Source organism: Mustela lutreola, chromosome 8 (genome assembly GCF_030435805.1).
Source record: "Mustela lutreola isolate mMusLut2 chromosome 8, mMusLut2.pri, whole genome shotgun sequence".
Taxonomy (NCBI): domain Eukaryota; kingdom Metazoa; phylum Chordata; class Mammalia; order Carnivora; family Mustelidae; genus Mustela; species Mustela lutreola.
Genome location: NC_081297.1, coordinates 21025829 through 21039973, shown reverse-complemented (window position 1 = coordinate 21039973; position 14145 = coordinate 21025829). Strand labels below are relative to the sequence as shown.

Below are 14145 nucleotides of genomic sequence, written 5' to 3'. Positions count from 1 at the left end.
TAAGAATTTGACACATTAATCAAACATCCCAAATTTCAACTTAAGTGGTGTTCAAAGATAAACTGAGGCATATTTTTAAAAATTTCAAGAATTTACGTAAAATATATCAGTTTCATTCCAGCAACACTGAGCTAGAAAGGATCAGGAGGGCCACAAAAACAGGGGCTGGGGGAGAGACTTACATGGGGAAAAGGCAAAAGAAAGCAAACTGTTTGCTTGGCTTAAGCAATTACCTGATTCAGAGAAGCACAGTTGGCTGTGTGAGACTGGTTATCCTTGGGTCTCGATTTCTCAACCTGGAGGCATTTATAGGTATAGGATTTGCTTTGTTTGCATACACTTCTCAGGTATCAGAACCACCTCAATCTATTGATCTCTTTGTTTAATTAATTTAACAATGGAGAACGTGGGCTTTATCACCCCTGAGTTTTGAAGCGCCTTTTCATGTGTTCTCTAGGGTAGGGGGAAAATGAGAAAGGGGACTCCAGGCAGTTGAGAAGTTGACTTTCTGTGCAGACATCCCCTCCAATGTTACTTATTCGTCCATCTCTCCCTGCCCTTGGAAGAATCACAAAGGCTACTATAACGTTACTGGCCTACAGGCATCATGGAAAATGCCATATTTTGTCTTCTATTACAATTCTTCAGAAGATAATAATAACATTAAGATCAGGCAGTTGATATCCAACAATAGCACCCATTTCAAAGAAACCAAGAGTTGTTTTGAAAATTCTATTTTGAAGATTTTAATAAAGACTAATTCTTGGAAGTTTTAGGTAGACTTCCTGATTTACATTTTAGAGGAATGACAAATCTCTGCTTGGAGCTATTCCCTTTGTGTGATTTTTTTTTCTTTTTTTTTTTTTTTTCTTTTTAAGAAACATTTTTAAATCCAGGAGCATTTAATCTTTTAACTGCATTACACTGGCTACATTTCCTACCTAGATTGACATTCTAACAAGAATTCTGCATAGATTTCTAGTTGTTCTGATATGATTATTTGTATTCGGAGGGCCACCCCCCTTAGTGCAGGACAAACGCACACCTCTAAACTCAACCTAAGTGTTGGGCAGCAGGTCTTATCTGGTTATTATAAAACTATATTGCTTGCTTTTGTTGTAAGCTGCCTCATATATTTTTTGGTAATGAGGCAGGATATATAAATAAAGCAAATAAAATTGCTTTATGTAGCGTTGCTTAGAATCATAGGTCTTAGAGCCTGACACATCCTCGGGTAAAGCTGTCCTCTTTCATAGGTAAGATATTTTCATTCCCTCTTAAAATATAGGGCAACCCTGGGGATAAAAATATATGTTTATAAAAAATAAAAAATTATATTAAAAATCTTTAAAAAATATATATAAAAAAAATATATAGGGCAACCGAAGCACAGAGTTTTTTAAATTATGCTGGGCCCCCTATCCTGGAAACCTAAAAAAAAATGTACCCCAGCTCTTTTGAATCTTTGTACAATATTTTTTCCTTTAATTCTGGCTGGTCCAATCATTCTTGCTCCAAAGAGACTGTCAACAGTTCATTTATCCATTAGTCATTCAACAGGCATTTACTGAGCACCATTCAATGGCCAGTGGGACAACAGTGTTAAAAAAGAAACACTTTCTATAGTGATGGTAACAATACTCATTAGACATAATTATTGAATGTTTACCGTGTGTGTCAGGGTGGAACATGATCAACCCTTTATGTACATGAGATTTTTTAGCCTTACAACAATTTTGGGAATTGTGCATGGTGCTTCATTTCTCTGGCTCTTGGTTTCTTTTTTGTGGAACTCTTGGCCATTTCTGTCTTCACGGTTCTTTTAAGCTCTAATATTCTATGAGCTCGGGGAAAAGTGTAGATTACCAACACTATGGTGGTATTTTTCTCTGGGCTGTATCTGCCAAGGCATGAAGAAGATAAGTTCATGGTGAAACCAAGGAATATCCTTTCTGTCTGGTAGAGTTATTGTCACCTTCCTGATGAAAAGGGAATATTTTAGACCATTTACAAGTGATTAATAGTGGTAGCCTTAACTTAGTTACTAGAGTGTAAGTAGCTGATACAATGGTATTGCAAGTCACATTAAATACATCTTCGTTTCTTGGAATGTTCTCCTATTGAGGGCAACATCGCAGCTATAATTAAATCACTGCTCTCGTAGCCCTTTTTGAACCTGTATCCTGCCAGTTATAAAGACTGTCAATTCATATCTTTGGGCAATAGTTGTGTAGAAGGCTGTTCCTCTTAGTCAGAAACTGAATTTCCCATACTTGTGATACACCTTCCCCTACTGACCTACTGAAATGAAAGACTAGGAGTAATGATTAAATCTTATTTTCCCTCCTGTAGTAGTAGGATGAGCTGGGTCAGTGAGGCCAGTCCCTGCTGATGGCTTTAAAATACCTTTGTGATTTGGTCTCTTTGCTTTCCCATCCATTTCTCGAAGTGCCTATCACTGTCATCCTTTACCGCCTTGACAAGAGCCCAAGGTGAGAAAGGCACAAATGAACAAGAGCCTTCACGATGCCTCCTGAGGGTGTTACTTACTAAATGAGGTAGGCAATGAACCAAATCGGACTGGTGAGCTACAAGGCAGGTTAACACATTTACACAAAGATCGTTCCATATATTATTTAACCCATTCGAATACACGGTTGCCTCTTTCCTCCCTAGGAGAATTTGTGTGAAAGGAATGTAAGCTCACAAGTTAATAATGTCTGGCTTTTATTTTCTTCAAATGTGCTAACAGACACTAGGTTTCATTCTTTTGTTGGGACTGTAGCTTATTTTCTCAGAACAACTAGAGAATGTTTATGAAGTGTGTGTGTGGAGGGCAGGGAGGGGAGAGAATAAAAATGCATTGCTTTAGGGCTGCACATCTGTTTTAGGGACTCTGCTGAATCTGCCCATTAACCATTGTCACGACTTATGGCGTGTTTGAAAATTCCGTTCTACTCAGAGATGTTCATACCGACTCAAAATATTACAATTAAACAGATTTCCCTGCTAGGAGTTAGTTTCCTGTCTTCATGACAGGCAAAATTATCTTTCTGCTCTATTAGCTAGCATGTGTATGACTCATAACAAGTGGTAACTCGTTATTTTATTTCTTGCTCGAACAGACTGGCACTATCAAGTTGCTCAGGTCTTCCCGCAAACAGAAGAGGAAGTGAAAGTGGACACACATGCCTTCAGCCACCGGTGGAAAAGGAGCTTGGATGCTCTCAAGGCAGTAGACTCCAACCGAGCAAGCATGGGCCAAGACTCCCCAGAGCCCAGAGGCTTCACGGACCTGCTGCTGGATGATGGGCAGGACAATACCACCCAGATTGAGGTAGGGAAATCATCTGGGTAACTGAAATGGATTCACCAGGGTACAGGCTCCGCCTTTTGTTCAATCAGGAGCTTTTGGATTATTTTTTTGGTAAGGATTAATTTAACTCATTAATAAATAATTAGTCCATATTCAGTAATTCAGTAATCAATAATTTTACCTATATGAAATAACTAAATACATCATAGCTAAGCCATTGAATCACCTATGAGTAGATTTACTCACAAAACACACAAACATTGGTTTGCTGTGGGGACGACCAAGAGGAGACACAAAGAGGAACACGATACAGCACCTGCAAGGCAGTCGCTGTGTACCAGATCAGCACGGTGCTACGTGATATGTACAAGGATATATACAAGCTAGAGCACGTCATGGAGGAAGGAGAGATCACCTGCTGGACTGAGGTTGGGCCGTTCAAAGAGGCTCAGCCTGGGAACGGACATTTAGGCAGGGGCTTGGCAGGTTGAGGGGAGTTTGCCAGGCTGGTTTCCTGTCAGGGGTGAAAAAGACGATTCCGGGCAGAGGGAATTACATCTGCGATGGCAGAGTCTTAGATGCTGGGGCATGCTGGAGAGTCTCATAGGGTGACCGATGGTCCCCCCTGAACTGGGGCTGAATGGTTTCCTTGGGTTTCAGTGCTAGAAACAAGGCAGTTCTGGGCAAATGGAAATGGTCATTCACTCCATGACTGTGAGCGGTTCTTTATTATGGTTGGAGCCCTGAAGTGGGAGGAAGAGAGTTGGAGATGGGTTTGATGAGGATGGAAGTTCACTGAGGACACATTCTGGGCAGACTGCAAGGTTGCCCAGAGGCCTCAAGGGTGGTATTACATGGCTTAAATTCTCATAGTCCTTAGCATTGCAAATCATAAAATATGATCCTGTTAGTCCACTAGATCTAACAAAAACAAACAGGTCAATCTTATGGAAATAAGCAAAAAAACACGCAAATGAGAATGGAGGTTATTTATTCAGTTTGCTCTAGCAAGAGTCAGCTTCCATCATGTCCCTCTGGCAGAGACTCAAAAGCAGGCAAGGGAGTGGGAAAATTTCTTACTTAAAAAAAGAGAAGGATGGGGCATCTCGGTGGCTCAGTTAAGCATCCAAATCATGGTTTCAGCTCAGGTCATGATCTCAGGGTCTCAAGCCTCTGTTTACAGCTCTGCTCTCAGAAGCGAGTCTGCTTAAAGATTCTATTCCTCTGCCCCCCCCCCCCACTGTGGGCATGAGAACATGCATGTGCTCTCTCTCACTCTCTCTCTCAATAAATACGTCTTTAAAAAAAGTCTTCAGGTATGCGCTCACTGGAAGTTGTTGGCATGGAGGAGCTGGAGATGGGCCAATTGGAAGCAGAGCATCTCTTGTGATCGATTTGGGGAGCATATATACTGAGTTGGACCTAGGGAAGAAAAATAGGAAAGCTGTCAGTTGCTCATCAGCTCCTGCCCATTCAGTGCTGATTGCTGCCAAGCTTACATTCTGGCTTACTGGACTGGTTGCTATAGAGGTTGGAGGTCAGAGTTCTGTGGTTATCTGTGGTCTGGCCATTGCCCTTTTGAATATTGTCTCTTGAATATTGTCTTTTGAATATTCTCTCTTGAGCTGAATATTTTCTCCCAGGTAGCAGGTTTATACGTTTTTAGAACCAGACAAGATTCTTTTTACTGCCGTGAAATACTCATTATTTAGGAAAAGAACTCAACTTCATGAAACAGACACTACATCGTTCTCCAAATAGTATCAAGGCATCATTTTGTTCCTACAGAGTGAGAGGAATCTTCAGAAGAGGTGAAGCACAAGTCATTGGGATTCTGTGTATGCAAGAGGCCCAGCGATTTTCAAAACCCCTCTCCATCCCCTTAGCTGGTATGGGACTCATGCTCCCCGGCTGCCCCAGCCAGGCCCCTTAACAGGACACAGAGGAGGTGCCAGGAGCAGAAGTCATATAATATCTGTAAGAGGCTATTCTGACTCCTGCAGAGTGCCTGCTATTTTGGCAACAGTGTTGTTATAGCAACTCGGAGAGGGCAACATAATTCTTCCCTGAGCACTCTTTAGCTGGGGTGCCACATAAAGAAAGGAGAGCGGAACAGAATCAGAGGTGTTTACTCTTCTGCCCAGAACTGGTAGCTTACTGAGATTGAAAGGGGAGAACACACATTCCTTGAACTCTGTGATCTCTACGCAGGATGCTGAATTTTCTGAATCGTTCATAAAATAGAAAATCCCTTTGCTCGGGGATGTATGAACACTCCTCCTAACACAATCCCAGTTGTTGTTATGCTATGATGTTGTTATTCAGCCAGTTTTTCTCTTTTCTTACCTTAAACAGAGGAGAACCCATAATGTCAGGGATTTTGAGTCCATAAAACAAAGGAAGAAGGATGGTGCTGGTGCAGGGAGCTGTGTGTGGGTGACTGCTCGGTGCTGACATGTGCCAGGGGCCTTAAGGAGATTATTTTATCTGGTCCTGGTATCAGCGAACTGAGACTTGCATCGCCAGGTTCGTTGGGTAATCTCAGTGACCTTTACATGAGGGCAATTTCAGATTTAGTGTTAGTATTTTCCCTAAACTCTTCCATTAATGAATAAAGGGGCTAGTATTTAATAAAGGGCCTGGTATTTAAACCCAGGCCCACCCAGCTCCCAAGATTTATTCTTTCTATTTGACTTTGCTTTCTCTAAGAGAAGGAAAAAGTAAATGGTATGTTGATTAAGTGATGATTTTGGACAGTGGCAGCACCCCAATATCAATGTGAGAGTGACTTCAGAGTTTCATTGTGGGGGGAAGGAGACCTCTCTTGAAGCTGGATTTCATAACAAGAAGGCTGCTTTTATTTGAGGAGTTTATTTATCCTGATGGGGTTCTGGGGTTTGATGGAGATTATTGGGGACTAAAGTCCCATAAGTCACTCCTTGGCACTGCCTCTAGTTCTGGAAACAAAAGCCTACATCTGAAACTTCTCTGCAAAGTTTATTTATCCTGGCCCTTAAAATGGCATTTTTGAACATTGTTGTGTCTCTTTTAGGGAAAATATTTTGCCTGATGGAGTTAAACAGAAATAAGGAAGAAAGGAACCAAATGGTGATAGAGTGGCTACTCTGTGCCATCATTGTGACTAAGTCTTTCTTATCTCTTGGGAATAAGCATTTTGATTTATATCGCTTAATACAAGCAATGAGCATGAAAGACAATGTGTGCTTTTTCCCTTAGATGCTTCCAGAGTTGATGTCAAGAGTGGGAATTATTTTGTCCCAGAGCCCTGACTATAGTAGTGGCTGTGAAAATAATCTGTATCCCAGTGAGCCTTCAACCCCCCAGAATGGCATTCCTGTGCATGGGCTCCCCTGCTAGAGCCATTGTCTAGACTTTCTACCCCACTTTCACCGAAGACAAAAACAAAAGACAATAGCATATTTACTATTCTGGCACAAATTCATTCAGACATAAACAAAGACTGTTATTCTCTTAACTCGGTGACAGTATTTTTTCTGGCTCTGCCCAAGAACAGATAATAGAGGGACTGGAAAACTGGAAAATTCTTCCAGTCAGAGTTTCTTGTTGTTGTCATTGCTTTCTTTTTTCTCTTTTCTTTTCTTTTCCTTTTTCTTTTCTTTTTTCTTAAATTCACTCCTCCCTTCCTCCCTCCCTCCCTTCCTTTTAATATTCTTCCCCTGAAGATATAAAGATGTTGTGAAACCATTTGTATTTCCTGATGAATAAGTAGAGACTCAATAGTTAGCAAATGCCTCTGCTGATCTGAATGTTGACCTAGGCCTGCCTTTTTCTTCTTATACTTTCTCTGTTCATGTGGACACATGACGGTGCCTTCTTCTGATGGGTGGGGATTAAGAGCGGTCACTGGTGTGCTGCTTTTTCTCATTCCTTTGGGGACATAAGGTCTCCCAAGACTTTCAGGTAAGGCTGAATCACCGTGTTAGAGCAGCCTTCTGTGGATCCCATGGCCCCAGGGACCCGAGTGTGGACGAGCAGTCCGTGTATCTTCACCTTGATGGTGGTTGCTCCTCTCTTGGCTGGCACAGAGCTCTTGTAGCCTCCGTGGCACAAATTCCTCTCTCACACACTGAACCAAACCTGGAGTTTCTGTTGCTTATTCCATACAGTATTTTGAGCTTCATCTTCCCCATTTTAGGACAATGAAAATGTTTCTAGGAAGAATGGTCAACTGTGATTTTTTTTTTTTTTTTTTTGCCTTGATTCAAAAGCACTGGGATGGCTTGAAGAAGGGAATCTTTCAAAATAAAATAGGGTTTATGGATCATGTAAGTGTAGCTCCATGATCCAAAGGGACTCAGAAATTTTGAGTGAACCCGGTGCCTCTCAGCGGTTGCATGTGTGGCCAGCCCACAGGCCACCCTTTGAGTTGCAGAGAATTAGACCACAAAGCAGATTTTGCTATTGATTTTGAAGATAGAAGTGTCCTGAACAATCTTAGGTTAAATTGAGTTGCCTGTCAACAACCTGTCTGTGGATTTCTTGTTTTGGTACCAAATTAAAAATTGTGGCCATATACAGCCATTGCATCATCTATGTTCACATTAAAGCTCTTATCTGAGGAAGGAGTAATTGAGAATGGTCAGCAAGTATGTATGATGGCTGTAGCTAAAATCCAGAGGCCAAATGTTTTTCTTCTTTTTGCATATGTAACAACTCTTTTTGATCTTCTGCTATAGCACATTTCCAATTGTGTCCACATCTTCCTTTGAGGAATTTCACAATACATTTCTTTAAAAAGTTAGCAGTCACTAACCACTGCACATGAAGTTATGATATATGCTATATTATTTTATTGCAATCCATAATTAAGCAATCCACTTGAAAGGAAAGAAGTCACTGGCAAATACTTTATCAAAAAAATATTATGATTGCTTTGATGATTGTATTACAAAGAAAAAGACATTCCATAATGCGGAATGTCAGCAGACTCTTCCCGGTATGTTTGCGACATAGAGAATACATCAGAACATTTTTCATCAATGGAAATCTTACTGCTGCTGTGTCTCAAGTGTAAGCAAGACTTTCTTCATTTCAAAGACCAAAAAAAAAAAAAAAAAAATTCAAAGACCTGACAATAATAAAAATGAATATAAATATGGGTTAGTAAAAGATCACCCCATTCACAGAAATAGATTAAGGAAAATGTACAAAATACTGCCATGCCTATTCTTTCCTGGGCCACCGTTCTGCTTAGTGAAGTCACAGAAGATAATACTTACATATGAGAGGAATATGATTGTGCAGCTTTGTGACATTTTCCAAAAGAAAGAAAAGTATCACCTGATACTGAATAGCTCTGCTACTATATTTATTATGAATGTGAAAAGCTGGTGTAGATTTTTTTTTTTTAATGAGGTATTTCCATTTTAGGAGATCTTAAACTCGCAGAGGCTTCAGTATGTGGTTGCAGAATCAGAAAGCCGTGTGAAGGGAGTGCTCAGATTAATCCTGGAGAAGCACACTTACTCCACTCAATAGTGAATTGAAATTTCCCAAATGCAATGTAGGTGTCAGATTTGGTTCCACAGAAGATGAGAAAGCAAGCATTGTGAGGGTGTGTGATTGGAAAGGAGGAGAAGTACTGCATAAGTTAATCAGCACCTAGAAGAAGACCCTTATTCTGTAGAGAGCCGGGATTAACAAAGAGACAAGGCATCATCTAAAGCAAGTGAGGAAGAGAACATTAAAAGGTAGCCAAGCATCCGGGTATTTCTAGACAGAGAGTTTTAGACAGATAGGCAGGACCAAGGCTTTAAACTCCCTTTTAGGTGATGTGTCCTGATCTCTTCAGGCTCCTATAGCAAAACTACCAGAGACCGGGGGACTTACATGACATACAGTTATTTCTCACAGTTCTGCAATCTGGAAAGTCCAAAATAAGCTGCTGGCAGGTTTGATTTTGTTGTTTGAGGAGAGCCCACTTCCTGGTTCATGGAGGACTGTCTCTCTGCTGTGTCCTCACATGGCTGAAGGGAATAGAAAGCTCTCTGGGGTCTCTTTTATAAGGGCACTGATCCCATTCAGGAGGATGCCACCTTCGTGACCTAATCATGTCCCAAGGGCCCCACCTCCACATGCCATCACATTGAGGACTAGGTGTCAACTTATGAATCTGGGGTTTGGGGGGACACAAGTGTTAACACTGTGCTAAGAAATTGAGAATTGATCAAGAAGGTACATGGAAGCTACTGAAAGTTTTTAAATAGGGAAAGGCAGGATTGCACTGATGCTCCTAAAATACTGCTGGGGGCAGAGGGTCAGCTGAGTGGGACTTGCATCCAAAAGCCCAAATCTGAGGGATGGAGAGATGAATTAAATTTAGATGAGAACTGTCGTCAGGTAAAATGAGATGGTTGTTAGAGGAAAGTTATGGATGACCATAAGAATTTCAGAAATACGCTGATTTTGACTCACTAACTTATACCAGCCACCATGACCGAAATCTTGCCCCCGATTCTGGTGCTTGCTTGATGCCAGGAGTCCCTCATGGATCCCTATTATCTCCTTCCCTGGCAGGGTGACCTGTCACACACTTGACACCTCCCATCTCATATGGGTTGGAGACTGGCCTGATGTTTTCAACTTCATATTGCCAAAGGTTGTATGTACACTGACAACAAAGTCTATTTTTATGCCTTCTGTTTGGGTCATTGGCAAAAATACCTGGTTTTAAACTTTTGATTGAATCCCATTTGGTTTCTTCTAGAATATTGATGAGGACTTTTAGTCTTCAGAGAAGAAAATGCACTGAAAATAGTAAGTCAGGCAGAACTTACCTGCAATTATTGCTCATCCTCTAAAAAGATAATGAGGATTAAAATAGAGTATCATATATCTTGCTCAATTATAGATTATTCTTAGCTTGACATGTCAGCTCTCTATTGAAACAAAAATGAAAAAAGATCCGTAACCGCCCTTCAAAGAGTTCTGTAAAAAATAACGGAATTATCTCTATGATGCTTCACCGTTAGCTAATTGAGTTTACTTGCAGGAACAGCATGGAAATAGTTTTTGAAGTGATACATACAGGTTGTAAAATTATTAAGTGTATTAGTCATATAATTTATTTCAGAACAAGAATTATGTTTTAGAGTGAATAATATTCCTGTGTTCTTCATGTATAAAGAGAACACCACATTTAACCTCCCTCTCCCAGACCCCTTAGATTAATTGTAAAAATATTGCACAGAGTTTTCCTACCTCAATTTCCTACCTTTCATGAGGACCCAGCTATTATTTTCTGCCTTTCTTTGTATTAACGAGGGCAGCGAGAGAAAACCCCTAACAGAGGGAACACCAGGTAGCTGTTAATCAACTGAATTCTTATTGTATTATCTTGCAATCCTTTTTCCTTTTTGTCCAGACCAACTTCCAATGGGACATTCAAAACACACTTGTATGAAAATTATTATTTCCAATATCAAAAACGATAGTACTGCTTAATGCCATAGGTCTAGATATTTATTTAGATTGATTTTTTTTTTTTAAAAATCTTACTGAAAAAACAGATTAATTATTTTGGTAGTCCAGAATGTGTACAGTTTTTAATATGTTGAGCAAGGGTCTTAGGGTGAAGGCCCAAGTGTCCACTAAGTATGGGCCTGAAGTCAGGAGCAAAAAAGACAGCAGATGCTTGAGTCCCCTATTCTCTGGGCAGTCCATGAAGAAGGGTCCCACTGAGGGTCAGTGCTCCAGGCAGGGCTGTGTGCCATTTGGTTTTCCCCTTTATTTGGAGAAGCATGGGACTGGCATTGCACAAGGGAAATAAATACTCAAGGATCGGGATGCCTGGGTGGCTTAGTCGGTCAGCTCAGGTCATGATCCCCGCGTTTGAGATCAAGCCCTGCATAGAGCTCCCTGCCCAGTGGGGAGCCTGCTTCTCCCTCTCCCTTTGCCCTTCCCCCTACTTGTGCTCTCTCCTGCTCTATCTGTATCTCTATCAAATAAATAATTAAGATCTTAAAAAAAAAAAAAAATATATATATATATATATATATATATATATATATATATATGTATGTATACATCTCCAAAGGTCAGGCACAAGCCATGAGGCTTACCTGCCAGTCCTTTAGGAAGGACCAGCACCTGGACTGGGGTTACCAGGTGCCACAGAAAGCTGGGTTCAGATTGAGTACATTTCATTGTGTGGTGCATAACGTGTCTCCTTAGATAGGTAGCTTCTGGGCAATAGAGAGGCAGCTTTTGGGGTCATTCACTGGACACCTTCATTCTATATTAATTGATTAACTTTAAGGACTCGTTTTTTTCTATGATTTTTTTCTTTTTCAGAATCAGAAACAGAGTAAGAAAGTGATTATAGCTCAAAGACTAAATAGGTTTGGGTTGGCACAGGCATGTCAATAGCATGATTTTTATTACTATATCTGGGGGAGTATTGGGGCCACTGCTTATTATGCCCATAAAGATTTGGAGCGTAATGAATCTGCCAGCCCCTATGATGAAGCGAACTTAATTTTTAGAGATACTAATACCTCTTGAGTACACTAAATCACACCAAGTGTTCACCACTTATTTTATCTAACAAATCAACCTGCACTCTGTCATGTAGCCCCAGTGCACTGGAAAAATAAAGACTACAGGCCTCTGATAAACAGTGATGGTCTGTAACTTTACGTGACCCCCAAAGTTCCTGTGGACCTTTTCAAAGATATGTCATGAGTCTTTGCCAAATATTATGACTTAGATGGAAACACCAAAAGTCTTTACATTACAGATGAGTTGGCCTTTACAAATACAGGAGACACCTAAAATTTCCTGACTCTTTACACTGAAGGTATGAAAAATTGCATTTTTATTTTTAAGCAATGATGTATATTTTTACTAAGTGTTCAGGGGACTTTCCCTTCACCTTGTATTTCTGAAGCAGCTTTAAGGCAGAGAAGGGTCTCTTTGTAACAAAGCATGCATACATATATTCATATGCATCGCTTTTGCCTCTGTCATAAAGAAATTTGCTAATGTGGCACTCTATACTCTATTAAGGAAGGCATCAAATATATGAAGGCCCTTTTAAGAAAGGGTGGTTAACATTCAGAATGAAAAGAGTAAATACCTTAATTTTCCTCTTGAAAGAAAGAAAACCTTTCTGTTCATGCCTCAGCAACACAGAGGTATCTGAAGCTGTCTAGAAACAAGAGAGGGATTGAACTCTGCAGCCCTTGGGGACAGTTGTTTTGAGCTATTTTCTATACAGTATTTCAGGCCTGAGCTCTTAAATTGAAATAATAGCTTGGAATCCAGGGCACTGAATTGAATGAAGGGATTAAACACTACTGAAATTATTTCTCTTTTATGAATAATTTCTAGCCTTTTTTTGTAAATGTCATATGTTTACCCAATCTCCAGCTCAAAGAGTAAAGCTATAGAAAACACTAACATTCACCTTTTAGACAACACCTCTAGCTATCATCTATCATCTGTCGTATTTTGGATTCACAGTACTGATCCCACTTGTGACCAAAAGTATTTGAAAGAAAGTCTTACAAAGCAAAATTCTATCTGTTTAACTTAAACATTTCTCTTAGTTACAGTCTTTTAGGTACTTCTAAAACTAAAAGCATTTCATCCGGTGATGGGATTTTCTGCCTTAAAAAAAAAAAAAAATGTTAGTAAGGCTTCTTCCTAACCTTTTAGGGTTTTGTGAATTCTAGCCTGGAACATTTTATAATTTTCAAAGTTAAATGCAATGACTTGTGATTGTCAGATTTTTTTATTCTCTAAGAAAATTTTAAGTTGTAATAGTCTCCAATTATCTGAAGTTAGACTTTGCACAGTGGTCATATTTGAATGTGTTTTTTAACTTGTTCTGTCATTTAAAAGTAGTATAGGTAAAAGATCATTTAAAATTTCATGTTCTGGAAATGTTTACATAGAAACACTATCAAACCTTCCCAAAGAACTTAAAAAGACAGTGAATTCATTCATTAAAAATAGTACTACATAGGGATCTATTATCTTAAAAATCAAGTGTAAACAATTATTCTCCTTCTTAAATACCATTTGAACAAAGAATTACTTATCCTCTTTCTCTGCCCAGTGAGAAATCAGATGTCATGATTTTATAAGTGAGCGGAATCAATCTGTACCAGAATAGAAAAATGTCATATTCAAATTGGAAAAAAAGAAATCTAAAGAATAGAGGAAACAACCTTATGAATAAATATAGAAATATGCCAGATCAAAATAATAATTATCATTAGAAATTTTCCTCACATTACTAATTGGGCCTGGTGGTAGTAAAATTGTCTCTCACGGTAAACAAAAGATTTAGACTAATCTTTGTATATATACTGTTCCTCAGAAACCTGTGGAAAGTGGTATCTTTGCTAGAAATCTACAGAAATAATCACTGTATTCAGAGCCTCCCCGTCCCTCCTGCCGACAGCCCATCCAACAAGAGTCTGTTTACAGACCAGAAGGAAGCTACAGTTCAGTCACTCATTGGTCCACACAGAACTGAAATGGAAATCAAGATCACTTTTGCCAGGATGGTCAAAATGTTATTTTGCCTTACTGAAGAGGTTTTCTTGTGATTTAGCATGTGTTTGACATGCTTTGTTCAGGCATTTTTGTTGCTGAACAATTGTAATGGCCGCTTGAAGGATTTGGTTTTTTCTAATTTTGCTTTGTAAAGGTATATTTCTTCACTTTGTTACTTAAAAAAAGAATATGATATATTCTGCATACAACCAAAATCATTTACATAAAAGAACAAAAGAAAAAAATCATGCATTTTTATGTCCTTAAGAAAAATGTTTAACCGT

General features: G+C 39.5%; 1 protein-coding gene across 1 annotated transcript in view; it reads left to right on the top strand.

Moving 5' to 3' along the window:
• PLXDC2 (plexin domain containing 2) overlaps positions 1-14145 on the top strand; it is a 475164-nt gene that overhangs the window by 167439 nt on the left and 293580 nt on the right. The window contains exon 2 of the mRNA XM_059183993.1: positions 3126-3337. Within this exon, the coding sequence (XP_059039976.1) occupies positions 3126-3337 (212 nt within the window). The remainder of the gene's footprint in view (positions 1-3125; positions 3338-14145) is intronic.